Genomic DNA, 12551 nt, shown 5'->3' with positions numbered 1-12551 from the left:
AGAAAGAAAGGATCAGGAGAAGGATAAACAGATATATTCAAGTTATCCAATCAATTTTGGGGCGAAGGGAGGGGGGCTCGATTCTACTTGTGTTAGCTGAAACCTCACATGGAGCTGATGCAACGAACTCTGTACAAAATTCAGATCAAAGTTCAGATCGAAATTCCCGAAATTGTGGTTAGCTTTGCTACTTCAAATCAGCGAGGAAAACTTGCCAACTAGCATCTCATCACATTACCTATTGATGATGTCTCCATAAAACAGCAGAATTTGTTCGATTTTAGCTAACAGTTGAATTTGACCCTCTTGTTCTTCGTCTAGACGGAGTCGATCGAGAATACTAGCAAAGAAAGGTTCACGATCGGCGCGAGTTCTCAAAGCATATATCTCGAATAGTGGTGGATAAAAGCCAGCGCTTCCCCAGTCCAGTAGCGCAATCTTCCCACTATCCAACCGCAAGAGATTTCGCGGAGCGAGGTCGGTATGGCAAACCACTAAAGTTGCTGCTGTGAAGTCGAACAGTCTTGTCTGGTGGCCTGGTTGGTATTGCAAAAGTATGTGATTCAGCCAGCTCTCCATCTCGAAAATAGAAGCGAAGGATGTCGATATACCAGTATCTGACCATAGATAGCCTCGGGGGGGACCACCACCAGCTGGTCCAGGGCCCTGTTTCAAGGGCACCGGAAGTGTTGCTAGGTGATCAAGAGCCTCCATGACCGAATTAACCAAATTCATCTGCTCCTCGGAAGATGCAGATTCCAGGTACGTAGACAAGCTTGTACCATCGAGGTACTCCATGACGAGATATCCAATGGGTCCATCCTGGAAGAACCGGTATGGCTCTGGTACATGGAAGATATCTGGGTTCGCATGCTCCCAGACATATCGCTGTGTCGCGGCTTCGGTAGGAGTGATGTCAAGCCCGAACTTGATGATCGTGGTATCTGAGAAGCGGACAAGTCTTGTCCCAGCTGGGCAATTCTTCTTACAAAAGGAAGCTAGTTCTTCGTCGCTAGGCAAAGGTGATACCATGATATTAATAGCAGGAACAGACGTTAAGCTTCAGTATTATAGAGAAAAAAGTGAAGGAGACTGAACAAGAGTTCGACAAATGATCCATAAGATGGTGTCGCCTACAGTCCTTAGGATTCCCAATCAAATCGTGGGCGGTCGGCTCTGTTGAAGTGAATTAATTGTTCGTCAATGCTCTCATTAGAAGGGAACTGGACAGGGGGGCTCTTAGTAAGCTGCCAAGACAAAGTCATATGTACGGTAGTCGAGCATATTTTCGGACTTAGCAGTATGAAGAATATTGCAACAATTAATTGCTATGACTGCCAAATCCATGGGAAATCCGAGCCCTCGTGAAGTTACTGTTTATAAGGCAAAGTCCAAGCCCAGTAATGTTTCCGAGAATTTTGCCCATAATATGCCCAACATGGATGGCCGTCTGGAGATACAGCTGCAAAAAACTGGTCGCCAGTCTTCTCTACTGGGCCTGCGTCGGTAACGAATCGATACCTGCTGCTTGCTATCTCCCCATTCCAACTACGTATCTTGACGGGCACATAGGTTGCATCATCTTCCAAGTACACTGGATCTTGCTGAATCGATGTTATCGTATGTGTGGTCGTGTTCGTTATGGGCTGGGAAGATGCTACGGCAAGGCTCGAGTTTGAGGTAGCTGGGCTACTGTGCGTATCCTTCAGGAACCTCCCCTGCTTGACCTTGAGTGGGACCGGCGCCATATTGACAGAATAGTTGTATCCGATAATGTCGTCCATACGAAAACCGTCGTTAGATGTCGCAGACACACACTTCACGTTCGCTAAGTCATCCATCACAACAGTACTTGCACAAGTGTCAGCTAGGTATACCAATTAATCAAATCCGAAACTTATATCTAGTATCGACAGCAAACTCCACCTTCTGCCATATCATACGCATATCTCCCCTTATCGAGAACCAATTATATAACATAGTACACCGCGAGATGATCGATAACGTTGAATTCCCAGGATTTGACAGCTGAACTGGAGACAGTAGTATATCCATGATTTGTCACTGCTAGGACTCCTCTTGAGCTGTTCGATGTTGGATCGGTCTGCATATTAAAACGCACTGAGCCGTCTGAGTGGACTAGGTAGAGTGACCAGTGATTCTGGCTGAGCTGACCTCCGCTAATTACGGGCCTTATCGTATGGGCAACGATCCTGATTCGTATGACACTGAGATACTTCTTGTGGTACACTATCTATCGCATATGGGTGGGCGGACATCTTATGAGAGAGCACTGGAGATTGAATCTCGCAATAGTTCGTCCAAAAATTGATGAGGAAGTTGCAAAGCAAATAGAAGGTGATAAGATGAAACGAAGAGAAAATGGAGTATGGTAATGTAACAGTTGTAGAAGCATTAGGTTTGAGACGATGCTTGAAGAATTGTGAAGGATGAAAGACAGAATTTACAAAAGTGAAAGGAAATCGCAACCTGATTTGCATTTCTAAACTTCAAGGTCGCATTGATCGTACCCCTGATCGGTGTACAAGTCAGAGGCAGGGTTGCGGTTCCTAGTACTCTTTAGTAATACGGTTAGTTTTTTCATGATTTTTCTTCTACACGCAATTAATTAACTATACTATAACTAAATTTGACACCGCAACGGAGAATAGAATCGCTAAGGCTATAGCTTTCAGGAAATCTAATTTTTATACCAAACCGAGCACGATTGCCGTTAAATTCGTCGTTATTCTTCGTCAATTTTACGCGAGATTCAAAAGCCGAAAATCATATATTATAAAAAAAGGCTCGAACAGAGCATTACCGTGTATGTAAAAGGCAGTCTTACGTAAGTATACGTTCTCTTTAATACATATTGGTAATTTGATAAAAAAGTTTTATATGCGTGCTATAATGAATTGATTACCAAGCAGAGGACCAAGTTGCTACGGCTATCAAAGGCAGTATTACATTACTACCTCGGAGTACGCTCTGTAATGAGAAAGAAAGACGAAGAAAAGAAATGAGAACTAGATACGGAAAGGAGGTCTTGTAAGCAGGCCTGCTAAATCGGGAACTAGAGGTCACGAGGTAACGTATAACTTATACGTGCTTCAGGCTTCGTAACTTGCCTTTACGGAATGGCGTTCGCTACCATCTTAATATTACCTTTGCTCTTTCGAAAACTTGCGCTTTCTCAATTTGTATTATAAGCTTATGATTTTCTAATTCGTTGTAATCGTTCTCTCCTTTATTATAATCCTTTAGGTACAATAGAAATGCTCGTGATAATCTTTTCGCTATTAAGTAAGCTAGATAGAAGTGTTCAAGTGCGTAGTAAGTAAAGAAGGGATTAAAAGTATATACGAAAAATCCGCGTTCGCTTCCGATCCGCAATCGCTTACGCCGACTAAGACTGAAAGGATGTAAGGAGGCCCACCTAAGCGAGCCGACGATTAGCGCTAAGAGCGGGAGATTTTTACTTTTATCAGAACCATGTTATTTTAACGTCAGGATATCGAGTGCGGTCCATGTAATCTGATTTAATCAAGTTATTTCCTTTCCGATCGATTTTGCACCCAAATGTTTGACGGGCTAGTTTGCATCGCGTCATTCGCTTTTCCCTCGGTAATATATATATATATATATATATATATATATATAACTTTCACTGTATAACGATCTGTACATTGCCCGTCCTCAGGCGTGGTGAAGCTGCTACGCGACGACCGAGCGATTCCAGCTCTCTCTCCCTCTCTCTCTTCCTCTCTATACATGCTCTATAGCTAGGAGCCACTTCGCGTTTACCCGAACAGTTTATTCTTGAAGCTCTCATCTCGCATCAACTTCAAGCCTTCATCCCCGTCTGTCCTCAGGATGGTCGGTTCCAGCGCTTCCCGATGTCTACGTGACCTGCCCAAGTGTGAGCACCATCTCCACATTGAAGGCTCCCTGTCACCAAGCCTCCTCTTTCGTCTCGCAGCTGCAAATAAGATCTCGCTCCCTTCCATCGAGACGGATCCCGCCTTTGCCTCCCCCGAGGCTCTCGAAGATCGCTATACCCGCTTCGCCTCTCTCGATGATTTTCTCCGCTACTACTTTATCGGAATGTCGGCCTTGATCACCGCTGGCGACTTTGAGACTCTGGCCTACGAGTACTTTACTCGAGCCAACGGAGACGGGGTTCATCATGCCGAAATTTTCTTCGATCCGCAGGTCAGCATTCCCGCCTTCATCTCTCGATCATAAAAAAAAAAAAAAAAAAAAAAAAAAAAAAAAAAAAAAAAAAAAAACTATTGGGCGGGACCATTGTTCGGGGACTAGAATTATAGAGTTTCCTTCTGTTCCCCAGGACTTAGGCATCAATCAGTGTTAATCCGCTTAGTAGGCACACACCTCCCGGGGCGTCGCATACGAGACGGTCGTATCGGGACTAGAGGCAGCCCAGAAACGAGCGGCGAAGGACTACGGACTGACATCGACGTTAATCCTATGCTTCTTGCGCCACCTTCCCGCCAGCGATGCAATGGACACGTATCGAGCTGCCGAAGCGTCGGGACACTTCTCCAGTGGAACAGTCGCTGGTATCGGGCTGGACAGCAGCGAGGTTGGCTTCCCGCCGGAGATTTTCCGCGAGGTTTACCAGGCGGCGGGCGAGGCTGGGATTCGGAGGACGGCGCACGCAGGCGAGGAAGGGGACGCGACTTACATCTCGAGGGCACTGGACCTTTGCAAGACGGAGCGGATCGATCACGGCATCCGGTTGGTGGAGGACGAGACGCTGCTGAAGAGGGTTGCCAGGGATCAAGTTCTGGTGACCATGTGCCCGTTGAGTAATGTCAGACTGAGATGTGTCAAAGGGGTCGCAGAGCTGCCCGTCAGAGCGTTCGTGGACGAGGGTATCAGGTTTTCTATCAATAGCGATGTGAGACCATGGGGGCCAGCCTCTTTTCCTCCTCATCCTGTCTCGGGAGTGGGTTGGGAGGGATTATGGAATTCCTTGCCGAAATACCCGTGAGTGTCATCCGCTGACTCTCCTGTGATCTAGGACCCTGCATACTTCGGTGGATATATACTTGACAACTACGAATCGGTACAGGAGGCCTTTGAATTGAGCTTGAAGGAGTGGAAGTTCATCGCTGTCGCGGCTATCGAGGGAAGTTGGTGCGAAGCTGAGCGAAAGAAGGTCTTGCTCAACAAGGTCGACGAATGGGCCGAGAAGTACAAAGATATCCCCCTGTAAGTGAGGCAAACGGCCTCGCTTCCGTGGACTTGGATGTTATCATATGCTGTTACTGCTTTGCACTGGAGTTCAGACGTGCCCCCTAGACGGCTCGACCGGTTATATGATTGCGGTTTTACGCGTATCGGCCACTCGTTGGCTTTTCTGTGAAACATGGTAGCTTCACAACTTATCATCCATTTCGGAGGAAGCGGTGGATACTAATCATCCCAAACATCAATACGCTTTGGTCAAGCTCTATCCAGGCATTTCGCCATTGCTCTTGAACCATGAGAACTTATCATGGCGATGTTACCGTACCTGTGTACCCTACTGGCTCTCCGATGCCTTTTCATCAAGGTATATATATATATATATATATTGCTAATGGAAAGAGCGAGGATATAATCAATCTGTTGACGTAACGTTAGCAAAGAAGGCATGAATCAACACAGAAACCAACTAACTATAAATACCAACAAATATATATATATATATATATATATATATACATATTTTACTAAGCTCTTCTTAACATCGTAGGTAGGTAAACCCGATCCTCGCTTGTTTAGTGTTGTATTGGTTGATATAATATGTTTCAAGGCGGCACATGAAAAAAAAAAAAAAAAAAGGCCCTTACAAGTATTACCAGTTTAAGAATTATGCTAGCGTGTCTGCGGAGCCAGTGTACTTGTGCATTGCGAGCGATTTCTGTTCAGGCCATTGAGAAAGAAAGGGGAGATGAGAGCGAAGGAAGAGAACGGGAATCCGGAAGGACGTGGAGAGAGAGGGTATGAATCGGACTTGGAAATGTGAAAGATCGCGCGCGTGCTGAGGGCGGAGCCACACCGGTACAGAAGACAAAATGCAAACGTGGATTTGATAGCGGGCGCAAAGATGGGTTCACCGAGGGTGACGACACGACCCCAAGTCGCAACACCCAAATGATTTCTCATAGCGGGCACAGGGAGGAAAGTCAAATACCTCAAACTTCTCAATTTCATTGCCTATCCCGAAACACCTATTGCTTATGCGACGGTGCATTCTTCGCTCTCGCTGCACGCTAAACCTGACCTAATCAAGAACCCCGCATGCTCGGGCAAGTTTATTAACATAACACAAAACAAAAGGTTCGTTTGATCGAAGAGATCTGGTATCTAGCAGGAGCCTCTTCGAGGCAGACGAAAGACTACATATGCAAACAGGAATTAGAACACGGCATTAAGACATCGTAGTACATGCATATATCGTGTAGATAATGCGAGACGCCTAGTATCGACAAGAAGATTTATGTGTGTGCGTGTGAGATATGTCTTGACCATAGAAGCGGCAAGGCCTGAAATTGGGTCTATTCATTGCCGTAGGCTTCCCATGAGCGGTGAGCCTCTTCAAGAGCTGGTTCTGTGTCAGTCGAGGTAAAAAAAGAGCGGTACTTGTGGAGCTTACTTTCTAGGATGCGCCCTTGGCCAAAGCGATCCTCACAAGCAACTTGCAGTCCCCCGCCGTCAATAAAGTCCAATACAACACTGTTGGGTAGTTCCTGCATCTCAACGTCAGGGATACAAGGTGGTCTGAATTCACTGAGATGAAAGCGGCGCGTTGCTCCAGCATTAGACTTGTCACGACCATTTCCATGGGCCGAAAGAGCAGGGGAGATGATGAGGAAGCCTTGTGAGTCAAGGACCATGGATCGTCGCTTCCACAGTAGACTATCAGGGAACTGGACATTGACGTCGCCGATGTCGAGACCAGTGGGCGACATGGGTGAGGGAGCGAGTGTGTGAGCGTCGCCGAGTGACAACGGCTCGGATTCTTCGCGGACGGTAGGAGATATGGCGTGGGCAAGAGTTTTGCGACTCGCGGACAAGGAAGAAGACATCCGGCGCATCATCCTACTTGCTCGATTGGACTTCTTATCAGACTTCTCATCACTCGCAGTGCCAGTTGAAGATAAAGAGCCCGCGGTAGGCGGCGGTGACAGAGATTTGCCATGGTCACGAGAAGAAGTTGATACGCGACTATTGAAGGACAACGGCCGCTGCTTGGTGGGAGATGTACCAAGAGAGGACGGGCGGGAAGAGGATCTCACAGAAGGAATCGAGACAGAATGTTCAATATTAGATGACCGACGACGCTCCGACAAGGATGTTCTGCCTTCGCTGATAAGATCCTTGATGATTGAGGCCGAGGATCTCCGTTCATTTGCGATTGTCACTTTGGAAGAAGACAAACGCTCTTCTTCGGGAAGTCGTGGTTCCAGATGTGTCTCTCGAGGAGGCTGGGCAACAGCCCTTTGATGGTCTATCACCAGAGGGGACTGTTTAAGGTCTAAAGGAGCATACTCCGATGGATCTTTCCCAGCCTCTGACATTGCTGGGAAGGGATGGGAGGGATCCCGAACTATTCGTGCGGTGACTGATATAGATTCTGGCTGCGAGCCGGTCGGTGGGGTGCTCGGGACCACGGCAGATGTGAAGATATCCATCCGACTACCATCTGGCGATGGCGAGGATTCGAGAGAGAACCCCGGCGAGCTGAGTGTCAATGAGTTCGTACGCTCAGCGATGGTCGGCGATTTTCCACGAGCATTCGCTTTACGGACTGAGAAGAAGGCGGTGGATGCGCCCTGTGCAGGGCCAGTTGTCGGTGCGCCATCACCCGGGGCCAGACTTGATAACTTCTCGAGGGCCTTGATCCTTTGGGAGATACCAGATCCGAGATTAACTTTCTTAGCCAGGGGTGAACTTTGCTGCTGACTGATGCGGTTGAGATAGGAGGCAGCCCCAGCAGATAGAGACCTAGAGGGTGGTCGCTGCTCATCAGATGGGGGTTCCAACAGAGAAGTATCTGTTTTCTCCTTTCGCACGGGCGTAGAAAAGACACGAGAGAATCTGCCCTGTTCTGAATTCTGCTTCTTGGAGCTCGGGAAGGGGGAACCGACAGGCGATTTCGAGACGGACATTGGCTGTGCCTCTTGTACGACCGCAGATGATAACTCGTCCATGAAATCATCATCAGACAAAAATTGGGTCTCGGAGTTTGAGCGACTATGGCTCGCCACTTTCATGTCTGTCCGGATGGGTTCCATACATCCTTTAAGCCTAGGCTTCTGAATGCCGGAAATTTCTTCAGACCCGGCCGAGAAAGTGCTTCCCACTGGCGATCCCTCGGGAGCTACAACTTCGGCATCATTGCTGAGTAACGACGTTTCGCAGATACCTTCTGCATCTTGGGCACTGGGTTCTGACAGCATTTCATTTGAGTCCGAGTCTGGTGCGGCTTCCGTCTTCTCATCCTGTAGGATTGGCAGCGCGTTAGACGAAGCACCGCTCGCTTCTGTCTCCGGGATTTCCGACGGCTGCGAGGCTGGCTCGCATAGCGGATCAGCCTCAGGATGTGCTTGTTTCTCACGAGTGCCCTTGACTTCTGCTTCAGGCGTGTCCGATGCCGTAATTTGCACATACTCTTGAGACGGGTTGGGGACCGCAGATGACAAATGCTCCAAATGCTCCTCGGGTGCTTCAAGAAGGCTTGTGCCATTAATAATGTTAGTGATGGCAGTGGTCTCGTCGTGACTGCCCATTTCTGTCTCCTCGTTTACCCGCGGCTCTTCTTTGACGTCAGTAGGCTCTAGAACTGTCTCGTCCGTCGATTCGGATATTGACGAGGCCTTGGTCGATTCAGCCATTTCGGAAGGACCGACAGGGGAGACCGGATAAGAATCAGACCTTGTCGCGTCCGATTCATCTGTCCTTACTGCTGAGCTGCCATCAAACGAGATTCCAGAGTCGTCCGCTCTGACCAGTTGGTCCAATGAGGCCAAAGGGTCGTCTGCTTCCTTTGGAGCCCCCGTCGATGTAGCGTCACCTATGCTGACGGGGCTGGCCAAACCATGGGGAGAGCAGGGATATGACCGCTCGGGAGGAGTAACCGCATCTAGCTTTTTCTTGTTACGAAGTTCGAGAGCCTTCATCAGTCGAGCCTTTTCTGGTTTTATGATGGGTGTCTTGGGAGCTGAAAACGAGGTAGGCGATGATAACACAGTAGGAGACGGCAATGGCTCGGATCTTGATGCCGGTCTGCCACCACTAGTGTGGGGTCGTATGGAAACATAGTGCCCCGGTGCCAGCATTGCATCGCCCATTGGAGGCGGCGAAATGGTCATGATAGGGGGATCTCCAGGCTGTCTTTCTCTCTCTTTCTCCTTTCTCGACCCCCTCGAGACCATTTTGATTCCGACGGGCAGTGTCGCGACAGGACGGAGGTACGCTGATCCAGAAGTATGTGGTCTCCCTCCAACGGCTGCCGCATCGAGTGATGGCCTTGGGCCCAGTTTGACCTTGGGCCGTACTCCGCTCGAACCATAAGATGAGGAGCTGTAGTACGGATCCGGTCGCGTGGAGTGAGGAGACTCTCGTCGTTCGGTTGCAGGAAATCGTAGCCCCATGTCAGCGTCGTGCGCTCCTTTGCCTGGAGAAGAATATGATCCGGCCTCGCTGATCATAGAATTGAAGGAGGTGGCTTCGGGTACGGCCTTCGGCAGCTCTGGAAATGGAGAGGGTGGGGAGGGTAGAGCATCTGTCTTTTCTGCGGAGGGGCGTTCCTCAGGGACTGTCGACTGTCTTTTGGCTCGGTTTTCTTCCTCCGCATCCTCTGCGATTTCCATCAAACGCCTCCGCCGCAGAGAACTTGTAGAGGAGGACGTGGAGCCTGAGGCGGTATGTAGAGAGCATGCGGCAGAGAGGCTCGTATCCCGCAACTCCCTCGCCGTCGTGATGGGGAACTCGGTATCGTGGGGGGAGAAGCGTTCTGTCACAGCAGTCAAGTGCACCGTCACGCGTGCTGTAGAGGTAGGGTAGGCAGTTAGCATTGGCCCAACCGAGATCGAGATGGAAATTGACACCAGGGAGATGGAGAACCCACCCTGTACCAATCTGGAACATTCCTCCGGTACGTAGCTGATCACGACATTCCTCCTTCTGTATCGCAGAAAGCCATATAGCGGCGCCGGCTCCTCGACCTCGAAGTTCGCAATCGCGTTCCGGATCTCGACGATGCCCCCGTTCCCGCGGCCTGCCAGCTCAACATCGTCCCGGGAAGCGTAGCGGAGGAGAAACCTGTGCAGCGTATGTGTAAGCAAGCAGATATTGAACAGACTGCATCGGTCTCGCAGCCGGGGCAGACAGGATGTTCGGGGCTTGGATTGCAGGAAGCTTACCATCCCCCAGGTTCTGCTACCGCCGCCTCGTGGGCCGCCTTGATCTTTGGATCGTCCAGGCCATTCAACGACATGGTCCTGGTCCTGGGTCTGGTTCTGGTTGTTTGTGGTCTTGGTCCTGGTGCTGCGGAAGTGCAGTGCGTTGCGTTCGAGTTCGCGGTCGCGAGAGGAAAAAAAAATCGCGGGAATCGTTTCCAGGGGGATTCAATAACATCGATACGGGTCCGGGGCCAGCGCCAGCTCCTCCGGGCCCGGCAGGCTCTGGACGGAAGCGAATAAGTATACCAAAATAGAGACGGCGGCGTAGAGGAGTGCCCGGGTGAGTAGATGATAGGTGGGTATGGGTAGGTACCGGTAGGCCTTCGGATATCGAAGTAAGAAGTGCAGGCGAGAGGAAAATCCGTCTGCTTGCCTGTCTGTCTGTCTGTCTGTCTGTCTGTCTTCCCGGTCCTGCCTCCTCTCTTCTCGTCCAGGCCGCGTTGAAGATCAGATATTTCGGGAATTGTGTTTTGTTTTGTTTTATTTTTGTTTTGTTTTGTTATGTTATGTTTGCTTCGGCTTCTAGGTACTTCTAGGGGCGTGGTGTCTATAATCTGTAAGCCGTTACTTACCCCTGATCTGACGACGAGCCGAGTGATTTGAGCTGATTGATGAGTTTGGTTGGTGCCTTACTCCGTACTGTTGACTTGTTATTACCCACCCGATGGAGCCGGGGGGTTCTCTTTGTTGACTTGACTTTGAACTAGTACTTACCGGTAGGGAGTAGTAGTAACTCCAGAGTCCAGTAACCTACAGTAACGGCTTATTTCGTCCCAAGGCCAAGGTGCGACTCAAGCCGATATGATGCAGTGCTTGGACTTCTGACTAGGTCTTAGCTAGTCTCTCTTGACAAGGGAGCCATCTGAAAATAGTTGGATCTACCGTTCGTGCCAAAGCTATCGTTTCACAACGTTCTCTCCGATCAGACAAATCCATCCTATCACCATCTTATCACCATCCCATCAGCATCCCATCACCGTCCCATCACCGTCCCATCACCGTCCCATCACCAAGCCATCCCTCCCACCACCCCCCGCTATGACCCCCGAGGTCCTTCAAAATCAAGAAGGCACAGATCCCCTTCTGCATAGCCCACACCCTACCTACGGAGTATACGTATACCTACCTACCGTAGTACATGAACATCACCCCTTCCATCCTATCATCCCGTCCTTCCTCTGGCGGTACCATACTCCGTTAGTCGGGTATGTGAATAATGTAAGCGTGCGTCAAACAAGGCAAACAAAGCTGTGATCGACTACCTACTATAGTACTTAAGTACGGTCGGTACTGTACTACTACTTACTAGGTAGTAAGTAGTAGTACTACCGGTACTCCGTCCTTCCGGTCCCACGCTTTCTATTAATACAGATCTATTATACCCCACCTTCACACGCATCGCCGACCGGCATGCAAGCGAGAAACATTAAAATTGTCAGCAATGCCTAATGCCTCATCGGCGCGCCATTTTCTTCGAGGTAATATGACGGACGCATGACTGCATCCATATTAAAATCTCATGCGGTCTACTTGCCTCTCATATGCAATTTCTCGACAAAAGCTTGTAACGTTTCTAGAGCGCTCCGGATTTAGTCTCTCTCTCTCTCTCTCTCTCTCTCTTCCTTGCCAGCCGTAATAGGTATCGCGTCAAATAACTAAGGAAGGAGGCTATATTTAGGGGGCCCGCCGAGCTGGGAACGAAAAGGATATGATCCTTTCGCAAATATTATTACGCCCGCCTAATATATCCTACAACTATAATAAGCCTTCGCCGCCTAAGGATTTCAAGTTGCGTAAGTCGACAGACCGCCTTGCCTGAGGAGCGCACGCTTACCGTCCTGGTCTACCGGTACCGGTATTCAGCATGATTCAGATTGGCACACTCGATACTCCGTAGAGCCAGTCCAGTGGTGATGGTCTCGGAAAACCGAGAACTGGGTCACTTACAGTATAAGTAAGCACTATGCAATCGGAGGACCATTTGATTTCTGTCAGACCTGACGATGTGATGACCGAACATCTATGAAAGTCAGTGTGCTGACTGTAAACCTGCGGGCTCTCGGTTATGGTCAG

The 12551-nt window shown here is 49.2% G+C and overlaps 3 protein-coding genes across 3 annotated transcripts; 1 reads left to right on the top strand and 2 right to left on the bottom strand.

Moving 5' to 3' along the window:
• Positions 1–42: 42 nt before the first annotated feature.
• Positions 43–1748, bottom strand: L3040_002436 (uncharacterized protein; the record flags this gene model as incomplete). Its single annotated transcript, XM_066155553.1, has 5 exons — positions 43–83; positions 129–187; positions 239–944; positions 1138–1176; positions 1553–1748. 5 exons carry the CDS (start codon positions 1746–1748, stop codon positions 43–45), a joined length of 1041 nt encoding a protein of 346 aa, XP_066012547.1.
• Positions 1749–3876: 2128 nt separating this feature from the next.
• Positions 3877–5242, top strand: L3040_002435 (uncharacterized protein; the record flags this gene model as incomplete). The annotated part of the gene is made up of 3 exons (XM_007289662.2): positions 3877–4215; positions 4388–4924; positions 5048–5242. 3 exons carry the CDS (start codon positions 3877–3879, stop codon positions 5240–5242), a joined length of 1071 nt encoding a protein of 356 aa, XP_007289724.2.
• Positions 5243–6569: 1327 nt separating this feature from the next.
• L3040_002434 (uncharacterized protein) lies at positions 6570–10513 on the bottom strand (the record flags this gene model as incomplete). The annotated part of the gene is made up of 4 exons (XM_066155552.1): positions 6570–6616; positions 6668–10063; positions 10145–10338; positions 10440–10513. 4 exons carry the CDS (start codon positions 10511–10513, stop codon positions 6570–6572), a joined length of 3711 nt encoding a protein of 1236 aa, XP_066012546.1.
• Between the last annotated feature and the right edge of the window lie 2038 nt (positions 10514–12551).

The sequence above is a fragment of the Drepanopeziza brunnea genome (assembly GCF_022702325.1).
Source record: "Drepanopeziza brunnea f. sp. 'multigermtubi' strain 214-2 chromosome Unknown ctg3, whole genome shotgun sequence".
NCBI lineage: Eukaryota > Fungi > Ascomycota > Leotiomycetes > Helotiales > Drepanopezizaceae > Drepanopeziza > Drepanopeziza brunnea.
Note: the sequence above shows the minus strand (reverse complement) of the source record. Positions and strands in the feature narration are given on the sequence as shown.